The sequence below is a fragment of the Ricinus communis genome, chromosome 10 (genome assembly GCF_019578655.1).
Source record: "Ricinus communis isolate WT05 ecotype wild-type chromosome 10, ASM1957865v1, whole genome shotgun sequence".
NCBI lineage: Eukaryota > Viridiplantae > Streptophyta > Magnoliopsida > Malpighiales > Euphorbiaceae > Ricinus > Ricinus communis.
In genome coordinates, this window is record NC_063265.1 from 18,554,522 (window position 1) to 18,571,139 (window position 16,618).

The 16,618-nt window shown below is 32.2% G+C and overlaps 3 protein-coding genes and 1 pseudogene across 3 annotated transcripts; 2 read left to right on the forward strand and 2 right to left on the reverse strand.

The window, feature by feature from the left end:
- Positions 1–3,297: 3,297 nt before the first annotated feature.
- On the reverse strand, positions 3,298–5,687 carry LOC8267076 (probable L-type lectin-domain containing receptor kinase S.5). Its single transcript, XM_002530670.4, has one exon. It carries the CDS (start codon positions 5,602–5,604, stop codon positions 3,646–3,648), a length of 1,959 nt encoding a protein of 652 aa, XP_002530716.1. The 5' UTR covers positions 5,605–5,687; the 3' UTR covers positions 3,298–3,645.
- A 2,516-nt stretch (positions 5,688–8,203) lies between these two features.
- LOC112536600 lies at positions 8,204–9,175 on the forward strand (annotated as a pseudogene).
- A 320-nt stretch (positions 9,176–9,495) lies between these two features.
- Positions 9,496–10,395, forward strand: LOC8267077 (LOB domain-containing protein 24). Its single transcript, XM_002530671.2, has 2 exons — positions 9,496–9,725; positions 10,056–10,395. Exons 1-2 carry the CDS (start codon positions 9,573–9,575, stop codon positions 10,254–10,256), a joined length of 354 nt encoding a protein of 117 aa, XP_002530717.1. The 5' UTR covers positions 9,496–9,572; the 3' UTR covers positions 10,257–10,395.
- A 117-nt stretch (positions 10,396–10,512) lies between these two features.
- Positions 10,513–12,651, reverse strand: LOC8267078 (probable L-type lectin-domain containing receptor kinase S.5). Its single transcript, XM_002530672.3, has one exon. It carries the CDS (start codon positions 12,559–12,561, stop codon positions 10,600–10,602), a length of 1,962 nt encoding a protein of 653 aa, XP_002530718.2. The 5' UTR covers positions 12,562–12,651; the 3' UTR covers positions 10,513–10,599.
- Positions 12,652–16,618: the final 3,967 nt, after the last annotated feature.

Here is a 16,618-nt window from a genome sequence, read left to right on the forward strand (position 1 = left end):
ATATAATTTATTTTATATATAAGTCACATTTGTTTAAAATGAATTTGAAAATCATCATAAAGATAACTTTTTTTTTGTAAATGTACAGTAAAAAGTATATATTAAGTATGTTGGATATATATTAATTAAGAAATTTAATTTGTTTAATTTAAATATTTTAATTTTAAAAATTATTTTTCTCAATAGCAATAATATCAGTTTTAATTGACTGATTTAGTTTAGGTTTATATAATAACTCTCATGATTATTAAAAATTAAGAAAATAATATTACGATAATTATTTTATTATTTTATATTTCTATGAAATTATTAAATATTATGTACACATATAACATAATATAATAAAAAAAAGATAGAACTATATGAGATCCATTCAAAAAATATGAAATACATTAAGTATATATTTAGTATTTGAAATATTTTAATATTATATATATATATATATTTATTTATTTATTTCCAATATAGAAAATTGAAAAGGTAAACTCTAAAAATTGGTGTAAATTATATTTATTTTAGTATATGTTGTATATATTTATAGTATATTTTAAATATTTATACCTTTTAAGAAAAGGTCAAAAGTAGCAGTAAATGATATACGCTCAATAAATTATGATATACATAAAATATATATTTGGCATGTGCAACTATTTTAACTCATATAAATTGCATATTTATAAAAATAAAAAGGTAAACTCTTAGCAAATACTATACATTGCACTCATTTTTTTATATGTTGGATATAAAATATATATATGTTAGCTATATATTAGGTATATGTTACATAACTTTTAATTAAAACTTTAATTTTTTAACACATTTTTATTTTGAAATTTAATTTTTTTCAGTAGCAAAAATATAATATCAGTGTTTATTCAAAATAATGAAATATATTCAATTTATTATAATATATGCTTCTTGTATATAATATACTCACTATGTTTATATCTTTAAAAAAACACAAGAAAAAATTACAGTAAATGGTATACATTTTACAGATTTTAGTATATGTTTCATATATATTTAGTATATATATAATATTTACATAGTATATGAAATTATTATTTGGCTTTACTTGTACTTTGGTATCTATTGCACCTGTGCTCTGTACTATTTAAAAAACTTAGCCAATTTCTTAGTACAAGCATATTATCAAACATCATTAGTACAAAAATTAATTTCATTTAATCCAATTTATTAGCCAACTCAAATGGTCATGTAATTGTTCATGGAGAATTAACCATGAAGTCTTGAATTAATGCTTCATGTCATTTCATTTCTTTACTAGTTTTATAATAATCTACTTACTCTTATTTTGATCGTTCTATAATTCTGTTTTTCTTCTAATTCTTCACTATATATTTTTGAATATAAAAATAAAAATGAAACAATAATGTTTGTATCACTACACAGAAAAGTTTCTAGCATATCAAAATAAAAAGGTTACAAATAAAATTTTTGTCTTCTTAAAATTGTATAAAAAATGGTATTTATATACATATTTTGATATGTATTTGTATATATATAATATATATATACTGTCTTGAATACAATATCAAACATATTAGTATCATACCCATTAAAACGATCACCAAAAGCAAAAAAAAAAAGACTTATTCAGAAAATTCATCAAACATCTTAAGTGCATGTTTAAATGTTAGTTGCAATCATCTATTTCTTTACATTTTTCAATACTATAAAATAAATTACACACTTCTTATCAAATTATGAAACCCTAACATTCTAAAAATGAAATTAATAACAAATTAAAAGGATTTAACATATTTTTTTCGATCATTAATCAATAAATAAAAAACTCACAAATTTATTTCAAGTTAGTATATATAACAAAGAGCAACAATAAATAACATTTTAATAGCAATGAGCAAATTTATTTATCGAGTTTTCCTCTACAATATTTTTAGATGAAAAAATACCAATATCTTGCTTCTTTTCAAACTCTTAGCTACTGATTTCTTATTCATTTTCTTAGAAATAATATTACTCGAAATCTCCTTCTAATCAACATAAATAGGATTCACTAAATTTCTTAAGATTTGAGAAGAACATTTATTACATTTAGGAGAAGTAAAAGAAGAAGTTAAAACCATTTTAAAAACAAAATCAGTTGCAAATTCTCTCTCTCTCTCTCTCTCTCTATATATATATATATATATATATCCAATATTCAAAAAATTTGAAAAAATAATTGCCATGCAACACCATGAGAGTGCCGAAAAAAAAGGAAAAAGTGAATTTGAAAATTAAAATAAAAAAGAAAATTAGAAGAAAATAATAAAAAAAAGTGGAGAAAATAATAAAAATGATATAACTAGAGTCAAAATAAGTAAAAATAAAAGAAAAAATACAGAAAATATAATATTTAAAAAAAAACAGTATTTTATGTAATTTATTTATTTATTTATTTATAAGAGGCCTAAGGAACCGTAGACTAGACAACACAGATAATCATTCCCTTCACTCGGCATAAAGCATAAAGTGCTGGTTAACGCATGGTTGTATTTTCAACTTTTCATATAGAGTTTGCCATTTTGTTTATTATTGTAACTGTATGGAAACAAACAACTATTATTTGATAAATAAGCTGTGATTTCTGTTATTATAGCTAGTAGTGTTTTATTGAAAAAAAAAATTAAATCAACAAATTTTTATATATAATGTATTATTTTTATTATTATATAATTAAATAATTAACTAATAATTTACTTTCTTAATTAAATAATAATTTTAATCATAAAAATAGAATCTTGATTATTTATTAATTTATTATATTAATTAATGAGTTTTTGATATTAATTTTATATAAATATAATTAACATATTAAATAATAAATATTTTTAAGATAATACTATATTTGTTGTATAATAGAAAAAAAATTAGAATTTATAAAATATTAGAAAAAAACACTTAAAAAGTAATTTAAATTTTTAATATTTTTAAAATATGATAAATAAATAAAAGTTTAAAAATACTTATCAAATCCTTTTATTAATTTTTAAAATTATTATTTATAACTGAAATAATAAAAATAGTCACGCAACGTAAAGTCACGTAATAGTCAATATTAGAATTTATATAAACAATAGTGAACTATTATGATTTCTTAGAAAAATAAATGGGAAAAAAGAAAGTGAATCATTATATTGTATTGCTAATAATCTGCTAAATCGTATGGATAAATAGCAGCATGTATGTAGTGTAGTATTATTTAGAGGATAAACATGGACAATTCTTCTTTCTCTTCTTTTTCAAACATTAAGGTATAACACTTGAATATATAAAATAACAAACTCTTTAATTTTGACGTTTAAAGGAATTACAAGTACAGCTTCTCTCTTTAAAAAACATTATGATATTTACAAGCTAACTTAGAAGCAATCGCCAAAATTAAACATAATTGGTTAACAATAATATCTTTCTAACAATTGAATCCAAACATCAATCCGACATTTCCATGGAAAAAAGATAAGCATATATTTATGTATACATTCTATGGCTAGAACCCTACACTGTTTTGAGACAATCACGAGGACATTTATTTCCATATCCTTATAAAATGTCCTGGATCTTTCTACTTGTAACAGATTAATTCTGCTCCAAGTTCTCTACGTGTGGCTGGTGCTTCTATCTGCCATTTATTTCGGAGAATGGACTGATTTGGCCAAGAGAGATATCCAATTCTTTGAAAGACGGAGGCAGCGGTGGCCACATAAAAGCTGGCTTTTCATTAGGGACTGGTGGTGGTGGTGCTTCTCCTTTAAGAACCTGCAAAACAATTTTCATTGATGGCCTTTTGTTTGGGTTTGGATGACAACATGCCAATCCAAGAACAAGAAGACATTGCATATCAACTGGTTCAAAGTCCTCATTCAATCTTGGATCTGCAGCGTCAAGAACTCTTCCCTTCTTGTGAAGTTCCCATACCCAATGCACTATGTTACAACTATAATCATTCTGCTCGTGTTGACTTCCAGGTTTCCTTCCACAAGCAACTTCAAGGATAAGTACCCCGAAGGCATATACATCCGTCTCGACAGTAAACCTTCCGGTCAGAATACTTTCTGGAGCCATGTAACCAGGTGTTCCAGCAAGTTCTTTAGTGGAATGATGTGTCTGATCACTTAGCTTAATTGTGCGAGCAAGACCGAAATCCCCCAGTTTCGGGTTGTAAACAGAATCCAACATTATGTTGCTGGCCTTAATGTCTCGGTGAAGAACTGTCTCCTCGCAGCCGTTGTGCAGGTAGTCTAATGCCTGCGCTGCCCCAGATATTACAGTAAGCCTTGTTCCCCAGCTCAGTGTTAATTCTTGCATTTCTGACTTCTTATCGTAGAATACGTACTTGTCTAAGCTTCCATTAGGCAGGTATTCATATACAAGGAGGAATTCACGCCTTTCATAGCACCAGCCTATTAACTTGACAAGATTTCTGTGATGGAGGTTGCCAATTGTAGTGACTTCTGCTATGAATTCTGTCTTGCCTTGAGTTGATTTCTTGGAAACTTTCTTGACAGCCATTTCCTTGTTTCCTATGACTCCTTTATAGACAGTTCCGAATCCGCCTTTTCCAAGCTTATTCTTGGGGCTGAAATTGCCTGTTGCTTTCCTAAGTTCTTTCAATTTGAACTTCCGCGGAGCAGTTGAAGAGCCTTTGATCGCTTCTTCGATGCTTGGATAAGCATCTTCCAGTTTCTCCCTGTCACTTTTCCTCTTCCAGTACACTAAAAATGCAATACCAGCCAACAAGAGCATTCCAACTACGGGAACAACAATCCAAACCCATATCAGCTTATCATCATCATCTATCTCAACTCCGTTGAATTCCCATGAAACCACACAGTTTAGTTGAGTTTCACTGCTTGTTGAGCCTGAAAATCCAACGTAAATCTCTCCTGGAAGATAGAGTGAGAGATCGAGATTCTCAGAAAACACTGGCTCCTCCATATCTTCCACGAAAAGTGTCAAAATTTTGCCTTCACTATCATACTGAACAAGTGCTGTGATATTTTCTTTGGCACCATCAGAAATTTTAACACCCCGACTAGTCATTGAGAATTGTCGACGAGAGTAGACACTGTTTACATCCAAGCCAACATGGTTATCATCAAGATCGTCTGTGTAGCTTTTCCTCGTGTCGAACTCTATCGCCACTATCTTGGCTTGAGAAGTACCATTCAACTTCGAATTTACAATACCAAGCCATGCTCCCTCGCTGTCGGCAGGAACATTGGAATCAGCTGCTAATATAAAGGCTAGCCCTTCACCACCTGGATTTGTCTGGTTTAAAATGTTTAGTACAAAGGTGGTGTTAAAAGATGAATGGATGCTTTTGCTGTTCCAGAGTTTGAATGGCTTCTTGTACACCACACGCCCTGATCTATCAGCCATACTTGCTCCATTAACATCTGGTGTAACTTGGATGGCATCAAGGAATAATCTGGCATTAGAACTGAAAATGAATTGGTCTCTATCTGAATCCTGGAACTTTGTATAGTTAAAATTTAAACTCTCTACTTGAGTAGTAAGACCAACCCACAACAGGGTTGCTAGGATTGACAACTTTACTGTGACAGAGAAAAGCATATCTTGCTAATGTCAAGCAAGGTGTTCTATGAGGAGAGGAAGAGGAGAAGGAGAAGGAGAGGGTGATGAGTCTTTTAAAGTTCTATTTAATACAGATATTTATTGGCAAAAATTTTAGAATAATCAAAGCCGGGTCAAGTTAACTAACATCTTCTGCAAGGGAGTATGTTTCCTTACATTTTCTCTTATTTTTTACAATCTTTTATTCTTATACATCCAAAGTTTAGACAAATAATATTAATTCCTGATAAATATGCTTCATATAATCAAAACATATGGCTTGACCATTACAACCTGGACGTCACCAAGTAGATATATTATTCCAAGCTTAAGGTAGGTAGGTTTTGTTCTTTTTTCTTTTAATAATATTCTTTTTTGTTTGAAAGTAAGGTTAATTAAGATCACTTGCCTAAAATTAACAGTAATCATTAGTTTGAAATTGCCGCCTAATCCCCAATAATTAGTTACTTTAATTGTTTTTTTTAATTACATCCATTGTGCACAGCTCCATATATATCTTGATCAAGCTAGTTTATTTTATATTACAAATATATATAATATCTCAAATTGATAATTCAAAATCCAAATTCACAAGTTATATATGATGTAACAAGTTTATGGTCAATGAAAATGAATATTAAATAAGTTCAAGTATCTCCTTTTCTTTTGCTTTTATGTTTACTAGCTGGGTTTTCCTTCTTGGCAATACTAACAAGGAAATTTCATGAGCACAGTGATGCTCACATCATTAGACTAATCAACAATATTAGGAAAAGGAATGCAGGGTTAATTAGTATAACATTTAGCCAAGAATTCACTGTGTTTTTAGAATAATGCATAATCTTCAAACTTAATGCTATTAGATGAATATGAAAATAAAAGTCTTTCAACACTTGTTTTTTTATTATTATTGTTATTATTATTATTATAAACATATCTCTTGTGTAGGGACACATAAATGTATATAAATTGAAAAGGGGGTTCTGGAGAAGTTAAAGAGTTTTCTTGGTGGGTGCAATGATGGTAACATATATTAGATTTATATAGGAAAAGTTGTCTTTTCATTATTGTTTTCTTGACATCTTCAACTAATTTCTCATCCAATATTTGTCAACGATTCCTTTTTTTGACCAAAGCAGCTGCCAAACCTAAATGCCTATAGATAAATTTAAATCGATCATTTATTTTTATCCAATGTATCTATAAATGATATATGCTAAAGTAATCTATTTAAGAAATTTAATGTGAATATAATTTATGATTAATTTTTAATTATATCATATGTGTATATTACAATAAATAAAAAATGACATGTATACTTTAACTTAAATAATTTAAATTTTTTAATTATTTAAAATTAACAAATACCAATTATCAATTTGGTACGGGATGAGAATATATTACAATTAATATTATCATAATTAGAGTTTAGATATATGTATATAGCAATGTAACCAAAAACATTACATGTGCAAACCTTAAAACCGTGTTTGTTTAGCAAGGTTAGGTGGGATTATTAGTGGACAGTCCAATTCCAATAAAAAGAATTGTCGAAGTAATAGGTTTTGGGATTCAGCAGTCACTGCCCGTACAGTCTGGTAGCTTTTGAGACAGAACAAGAATGTTGAAGGAGAAGTTTGGCTTTGTCAAGATTCATATGCATAGATAAAGGAAGATTTTGCATATATGGTCCTCACGAAGGTTCCTACAAATTGATGCAAGAGGGCACACATTAATCTTTATAAACTTAAAAATTTAAAATAGAGAAGTGCGTTTATAATAAAATAATATTAACTATCAAGACGATTCATAAATATTATAAAAAATAAAGAATATATTTCTTTAGTAAATAAAAAAATATAATTAAAATTTAGTTGAATCTCTAAAAGTTTGAATAGATATATGAAAAAATTTTGATGACATTCTAGAAAGTTTCTTAAACAAGTATTTTAGATTTAATAGATATAATATTCCATAGACTTTTTCTTCTTTTGAAAAAAGAAATTCTCTATATTTTTATTATTTTATGTGAAATAATGAAATATAAAATTTCACTGATAAAAATCATTTTATATAAATATTATGGTAGTATATGCTAAATTATTAGATAACTGAAAATTAGTATCACATATAATGATATTAAATAATGGGATATTAAAATGTAAAATATAAAATTATAAAGCATTTTTTTATTAAAAGAAAAGAATTATAGCCCTTTAAAGTGTAAAAAGCACCAAATTAGAAAAGACTATTGTGTGAAGCTCTCGTCCACTTTTTAGTTTAAAGAATCTTGAGTTTGCCGTTGACCCTTTTATCTTCTTCTAGATCTACTGTTAAGAAATAAAATTAATCACATAAAATAATTAATTTCTATTTCTTTTAATGTGAATTTGTCTGTTTTAGTTGGATAACAAGAGTGGGTACTAACTACTACCGGTAAGAAAAATATACTTTTAATTTGGATAAGATTTTCTTGCATATGCAAAATAAAGCTCAATGACTTTAGTCGATTTCCTATATAAATATATTTATTGGCAAATGTGTTTGTGATATTGAGAGAGAGAGAGCTTAGATCACATTGCATATGTCACTATGATTTATGGCGATGGTGCATTAGACCTTTTTTATTTTAACAATAAATAGAGATTTCACTAAAACAAACTGAAATCTTACATTAGATTAAAAAAAAAAAAGAAATTGAAAATGAGATTTTGAAGAATTTTTAAAATAATTACAGAATTCCAACTCATGATTAAATATGTAAAATTTATATATTTTACATAATATGTATAATTGCTAAACATATATTATTAGAATCTCTTAATTCTTTTTCGGGATTTGATATTCCATGCGAATTATCATTCTATTAAGCATATTTTTAACTTTCATAATATTTAAGTTTAAATCAAGTAATTATTTTGATAAATCCGGTGTGATTAATTCAGTCAAAAAATTATACCCTCCTTCAGGAAAATGGAAAACAAGGTTTTTTAGCAGAGATCACAACCATCAACCTCCATTAGAAAACGATAGCCAGATTATGGTGCTATGAAAAATAATGACCTCCTTGTATACGAGTTCATGCCGAGTGGGAGCTAGCCTTGACAAACTTCTATTTTGCTCTTAAATGATGCCAGGAGGAAAAAAGATTCGATTCTGAGCTGGGAAAGAATGCCTGTGGAACCATTTGGGGAGTGGCTCGAGCACTTGACTAGTATCCTCTGTGGTGTGGCTCGAGCCCTGGAGTATCTCCATTACGGTAGTGAGAAAAAGATGCTTCATCGAGACGCAAAAGCCAGCAACAAATAAGTTAGATTCAGAGCTCAATGCTCCACTGGGAGATTTTGGTTTAGCACCCACCATTCGACTCAACTAACCACTCACCACGCAATAAAGGAAATTACTCGAACTCCAGGATATATGGCCCCAGAAAGTTTTCACACCGGCAGGGAAACTTATTAGAGAGAAGTCGATTCAAATACTAGCGGAGGCCAACTTACTCTGACAATGGAGTATAGTGGGAGATGATAATACCTGTAACAGGATGACTGACATTTTTTGCTTCTCTTTTAGTTCGTTGCTAGCTTTCGTTTGTTGTAGCTCAGTTTTTCGGATGAACAAACTGTTGAGATGGCGTGTTTTAGGAAATAATAGAGGTACACAACTAAGCAAAAATCTAAAATTCTAAATCCACTTCTTCCATCCCTAATTATCTCCTACACATGGATTCTCATACCATTCTCAGAAAATTTCCTTGTCAAATATTGTATTTGAAAAAGTAGCCGTTGGAAAATCCAACAGCTAGTTTGCTCCAAATGCAAATTCTATATCTTATATTAACATGTTAATTCTTCAGTAAAGATATTGAAAATCTTCATTAGATTTTTTCTTGTCTTAAGATCAAAAAGAGAAGTGACAAATCTTTTTTACTGAGATTTTGGGTAAGATTTTTGTTTAGATTTTCAAGAATGATTTGTGGTCGTTGTGCAGCTTGCAAGTATTTGAGAAGAAGATGCCCTTCAGATTGCATTTTCTCACCTTATTTTCCTTCCAGTGATCCTCAAAGATTTGCCTGCGTTCACAAAATCTATGGTGCCAGCAATGTTGGGAAGTTGCTCCAGGTAATCATAAATAACATGCAATTTTTTAGATGTAGCCCTATATTTTCTTTTCTCTGAGGAAAATAATTTTGATCTATAATTGCTGACTAATATAGAGAAAAAGGAAAATTGCATTCTAGAAAGCCGAAGTTTGAAACTCTGAATCAAAATTCTAAATGCAAATTACTAATATTATCCAACTTCGATTATGTTTTTCTTTTTTACAAAAAAAAAAAAAAAGAATAATAAGAAAGGTGGTATCATGTTCCCAATGAATGAAACTCTTCTCTTTTCTATATGCTTCAGTCTATATGTTCTGATATGATTGTTCTTTTCCCTTTGTTGATCAAGCAACTCCCTGCTTATTTAAGAGCTTCAGCAGCAGATTCATTGTATTATGAGGCACAATGCAGAATTCAGGACCCTGTCTATGGCTGTGTTGGAGTAATCTCCCTGTTGCACCAACAAATACATAATGCAGAAAATCAGTTGGCTAAAACCAGAGCAGAAATTGCAGTCCTTTCTTCTTTTGCTCAAGACATAACAAAATGAAGCATGAAGTAGCTTCAATAATTTCATCATGGAACAAGGAAATCTGTAACAATCTGGCTCTTCCACTCTATTTTCAACAATTTTATACATAATTGTTCCAAATGAATAAGACAAGGCACTCGTGCATTCATTTTTCCTTTTATGATGGGAGTGGTAAATGTTTTATGAGTTAAATTCGTTTCAGAAACTTATTTCCAATCGGCATAACATGTGAATAATTAAAAGTTTCTGGTACCAAATTATTGCGAATCTTAGGTTTCCTGGAAAGCAGACATACTGAAATGTAAATATTGAAATTTGCAAGTTTACAGTTCAGAATTTAAAAAACAAATGCAGAAACATTTCATCTCCCAGTAATTTCTGAAAATGGAGTGAGTTGACTTCCAGTGAGAGAGCAATCTGACTCTTTTATAGGTGGAGGCGTGGTCTGCCACACAAAAGCAGGCATTTCAGGAGGTACAATAGGTAGAGGTGCTTCCCCTGTAAGAACCTGCAACACAATTTTCATGGATGGCCGTTGTTCTTGGTTTGGGTTGCAACAAGCCAGCCCTAGAATAAGAACACACTCCATTTCTTCATCTGAGCGCACTCCAATCGATTTTCGATCAGCTGCATCAAGAATTCTTCCTAACCTATAAAGTTCCCATACCCAACAAACTATCCTACTATTATAGTCACTCTGCTCATTTTGATTTCCAGGTTTCTTTCCGCAAACAACTTCCAAAAGAAGTACACCAAATGCATAAACATCTGTTTCAACGGTTGCTCTTGCAGTGAAAAAACACTCTGGAGCCATATAACCATGTGTTCCTGCAAGCTCCCTGGTTGTGTGATGCGTTTGTTCTCTTTGTTTTACCATACGAGCGAGCCCAAAGTCTCCAAGCTTTGCATTGAACTCTGAATCCAACATTATATTGCTGGTTTTTATGTCTCGATGAAGTACCCTCTTCTCACATCCGTTATGCAGATAGTCCAATGCCTGAGCTATTCCTAAGATTATATTGATCCTTTTTCCCCAATCCAATGTTTTTTCTTGCACTTCTGCAGTGTCTTCTCTGAAAATGAGCTTATCTAGGCTACCATTTGGCATATACTCGTACACAAGAAGGAACTCATTCCTTTCGTAGCACCATCCGATTAGTTTTACAAGGTTCTTGTGGTGAAAGTTGCCAATTGTTGTGACTTCTGCAATGAATTCTTGCTTGCCCTGGGTCGACTCTCTGGAGATTCTTTTAACTGCTACTTCCTCATTATTCAAGATTCCCTTATAGACTGCTCCAAAACCACCTTTTCCAATCATGTTCTGCGAATTGAATTTGGCTGTTGCCTTTTCAAGTTCTTTAAAAGTGAACTTCCTAGGGGCCATTGATGATCCATTTATCTCTTCTTCTATGCTTGGATCGGCAACCACTGGTCGGTGCTTTTCCGCTTTCCATCTCCGGCAGATGTAAAAAGTAATACCAATAAGCAAAGCTGCTCCAATAGGAGCAACGATTTTAACCCATAACAGACTGGACTCCTCTTTTATAACTGAACTGTAGAATTCCCAGGATCTTACACAGTTTAGCTCAGTATAATTGCTGGTTGAACCTGAAAATCCCACGAAAACCTCCTCTGGAAGATAGGCGGACAGATCAATAGGCACAGAAAATAGAAAATTCTTTTCCTGCTGTCCAATAGAAAGAATCAAAGTCTCACCGTCATATTGAATTTGTACCATTACATCAATGCCTGCTGAAAGATCAACACCATGAATACCTAATGGTTCTTGTCTAATAGAGTAGATACTGTTGACATCCAATCCTACATGGTTATCGTCAACATCTCTTGGAAAGCTCTTCCTGGTGTCAAATTCTATTCCAATTATCTTGGCTTGAGAATTCCCATTAGTATTTTCATTTACTATACCAAGCCATTGTCCTTGACTATTTTCTGGGAGATCAGAATCCTCTGTCAGGATAAATGCTACACCTTCTCCACCTGGATTTGTTCGAGGACTAATGTTAAGCACAAAGGTCGAATTGAAAGATGCTCTGGTACGACTTATACCTTTCTTGCTTTTGCCCCATAGCTTGAATGGCTCTTTGTACAAGGCTCGCCCTGACAGGTTGGTGATGGAGCCTCCACTAACATCAGGTGTGACTTGGATAGCATTAAGAACTATATAGGAATTGTGTCGGATGAGATCAGTCTCATTTTCAGTTTCAAATTTCGGATATGTAAAGCTTAGACATTCTACACTAATTACAGCAGAACCCAAGAGGGCTATTTTCAGGAAGAACTTAATTGCCCAAGAACAGTACATGAGGAAACAAGGTATTGATGCAAATCCTGACAAAGATTAAGTAAATACCAAGACGGAGACGAAGGTGACTTCTTAATTTACATTGAAAATAGCTCTTCGTGGAAAATACAATGATGTCAATTAGCTTTTTCTATAGAGTAGACATTTCTTTTGTGACATCGACATCTCTTTTTCTAATGCCCTTGGCCTATGAAAATAAACCACCGTCCTTATCTTCCCAATATACAAATTCAACTATTCGCATTATAAATAATATATTATAAAAGTATTTACTCTTGAAAAGTGGAGGTTTAAATTTAAGTCCTCTCTTCGATACTAAGTCAATTTTTATTTTTATAGCGAGCAGATGAGAGATGACTACTCATGTTGTACGACTCATTATACTTCTTATGAATCAAAAAAAAAATTATATATTATAAATCTATTATAGTAAAAATTAAATATAAGATCAAAGTCAGGTAAACCAGAGTACTTGAGCTTTTAACTTAATTATTCTTTTTCAAAAGAAAAGTGCACTTGCCTAGAATGTTACTATAGAATAATTGGTCTATTGTATAACTATAGAATGAACCACTGAAATTAAAAATGAATTTACCTAAGGATTTTTTTAGCAACTTAACTTAGTTTTAGTCGTGTTAAGTAGTCCATGCCTCATGCTAAGCCAAGGTAATTAATAGATAAATTTCTTGAAAGTTTAATTGCCAGATTGAACAGTTTTTAATTTTTGTATGTCTACATTCTGATTCTCTTGACATCATAACAGCTTTTGTTGAAGATTGTAACCAGAAGATAGAGAGCCTCGAGACAAAAAGGTGGGGCTACCATCACAGTCGCGGGGAAAAAGGGAGCAACCATCCCTGTGGTAGGGAATGGTCACTTCAACCTTCCCTAAACAGAAAGGAACGTTGGACAGAGTTTACAAGGTAACCAGTATAGATTAGGCTACCGTTGCACTTCATGTATATATACTCACAATCATCAAACAATGTAATCTTAGAATTTATAAATAAAAACACACTCTTCATTGATCATAGAAATTCATCATGGTATAAGAGCAGGTTTCAAACCTGTGAAGATTCAATCAAACATAAACCAACCTTTCGTTTTCTGCTCAGAACTAAAAAGTTCATCATGGTATAGAAATTCTGAAAGGACGCAAAATAAAATTAGGGCACATCCGAGTCTTTGGCTATGTTTGTTATGTCCATGTCAAACGCCACCATAAGTTTGACAAAAGTTCCATTAAAACCATTTTCTTAGGGTATTCCTCACAAAAAAAGGGGTACAAATGCTACGACCCCTCCACTCACAAGACTTATGTATCTCGCGATATCTCCTTTAAAGAAAATGATTCCTACTATCCTCAGATTCCTTCCACACACACTCATGGGCCACACACTCATTTATTTCCGCACAACTTTGTTTCTTCTGATTACAGCCAACCGACTCAGGATGCTCCCCCTGAAGGGGACTCAGAACTAAATATTCCCTCAAGTGCAATTCCTTCAGGGGGAGAAAGTGACAACACCGAGAATTTAGAAGATGGATCTGAAGCTACTCAAGAAGAAATTGCCTTGAGACGATCCACTCGACAGACTCACCCTCCCGCAAAACTTCGAGACTATGTGTCTCACCAGGTATCGTATCCAATCCAACACTTCATCACATATGATCACATCTCAAACACATACCGGGCCTACCTAAGCAATATTACAGCTCACACCGAACCCACATCCTTTTATGAAGTCAACACCGACCCAAAATGGTGTCAGGCCATGAAAGAAGAACTTCAAGCCCTAGAAAAAAACAACACATGGGACATAGTGCCTTTACCACCAAAAAAAAACCGTAGGGTGTAAATGGGTATACAAGATAAAATATAAGTGTGATGGGACAATTGAGAGGCACAAAGCTAGGTTAGTAGCCAGGGGATTCACTCAAACATATGGAGTTGATTACCAAGAAACTTTTTCCCCCGTTGCCAAAATGAACACCGTTCGAATTCTATTATCTGTTGCTACTAACCTAGGGTGGAACCTTTTTCAAATGGACGTAAAGAATGCATTCCTTCAAGGAAACCTAGAAGAAGAAGTTTACATGACTCTTCCCCCCGGCCATAAATCTTCATCGGATTCCTCTCTGGTATGTAAACTAAGAAAGGCAATTTACGGATTAAAACAGTCTCCACGAGCATGGTATGCCAAACTGAGCCTCTTTCTTTTGAATATTAATTTCAGTAAAAGCACCTCTGATTCCTCTATGTTTGTCAAGCATGCACACTCACATACTATTGTTGTCCTTGTATATGCTGATGACATCATAATAACAGGAAATGATGACCAAGAAATTGAAAAGGTCAAGCAAAGTCTAAAAAGAGAATACGATATCAAAGACTTTGGTCAACTGTCATATTTTCTCGGAATAGAAATGGCCAAGTCAAAGGAAGTATGTCCTTGACCTACTAAAGGAGATAGGCCCGGGAGTCAAGCCGTACCAACACTCCAATGGAAACTAATGTCGGACTTAATTTAGAAGATGGTGAGCCTGTCTCAGACATAGGCCAATATCAGCATCTGGTAGGAAAGTTAATTTATCTAACCGTCACAAGGCCTAATATTGCATACGCTGTGAGTATGGTAAGCCAATTCATGCACGCATCCCGTACTAGTCACTCAGAAGCTATCGACGGGATACTTAGATATCTTGTCACGATTGGCCAAATGGGTAGGCTTAAGGCCACCGAAACCCGTAGTAAGCCTGACACTCACTGATTTAAACAAATCTCATCTCAAATTAATATTATTAAAACCACAAATTATCTTAATAGCTACATTCTACATAAATACTTGCCCGGAAAAACTAGGCGAGACCCGGAAGCTCGAAAATTTACAACTGATACATTTACTATTATTACTACGGAGAATCTAAGATTTACCAATTTACATACCAAATCAAATACATCACCGATGATGATAGAGAGTCGAAGTTATCTTGATAATAAATCCGTCATCTGAATCAAAAAAATGCGGGAACTTAAAAAAAAATGCATGTAAATACGAGAGATGAGTTAAAATCAAATAATCTGTGACTATTGCTTTTCCTAGAGAAAACATAGATTATTCAAATCAGTATATCAAACCATACTATAATCATACCCTACTATTTCCTTCACATAAAATATTAATCATTCGAATCAAAATATCAACCATGCACGTAAATACAATCCATATTATAATCATACCTTAATAAATAAATAAATGAATAAAAATATATATTTACTTTTACGGGACGAGTGGCTCAGTAGAACCCTAAACCCCAAAATCTAGTAGCCATTCGGCTCTCTTAATCCAATAAGACTGGCGCCCAGAGAGCAAGCTCGATCAGGGTCCTTACCTCCAGCCTGAACACTTGAATTCCAAATAAGCCGGCGCCCAGAGAGCATCGCTCGATCAGGGACCTTAACTCCGGCAATCAATCGAACTCGACCCCGAGAGAGCAATGCTCGATCGGGCGACAAATCCATAATAATCTTATATCCATGATCATTAGAATGGTGCAAGACGCCAGTGTCCGATGTAACCCATCAAAGGCATGTTCTACAAGCCACATTTCCCAAATCGCAATCACCACATTTAATAAATATCATTGTCTAATGAAATCATTCAACACTTATCGGAAATAAAGATTAAAAATTTAGGATAAGGCAACGTGCAATTCATGTTTACGGAATAATAATATCGTATTATTATAACGTTACTAATAATAATATTTATATTATTTTCAATAATTAATAGTCCAAATTGAAATCATTTACGTTGCGATACTAATAACCATATTATGCATAAACTTTCAAAATAGCATATTAAATCGGACTTAGCAATAGTGCAATGATTAAATGACTTTAACTCACAGGGATTGGGCGACCTCCTAGCTCTGCCTCCCGGCGTGCTTCCCAGAGGAGGCCAGAGTGCGGCATCATCTAATCTAATCGGAAAAATAATTTATCAATATACGGATCGTGATCAATAAATCTCCTGCACTTGACACTGACTAAATC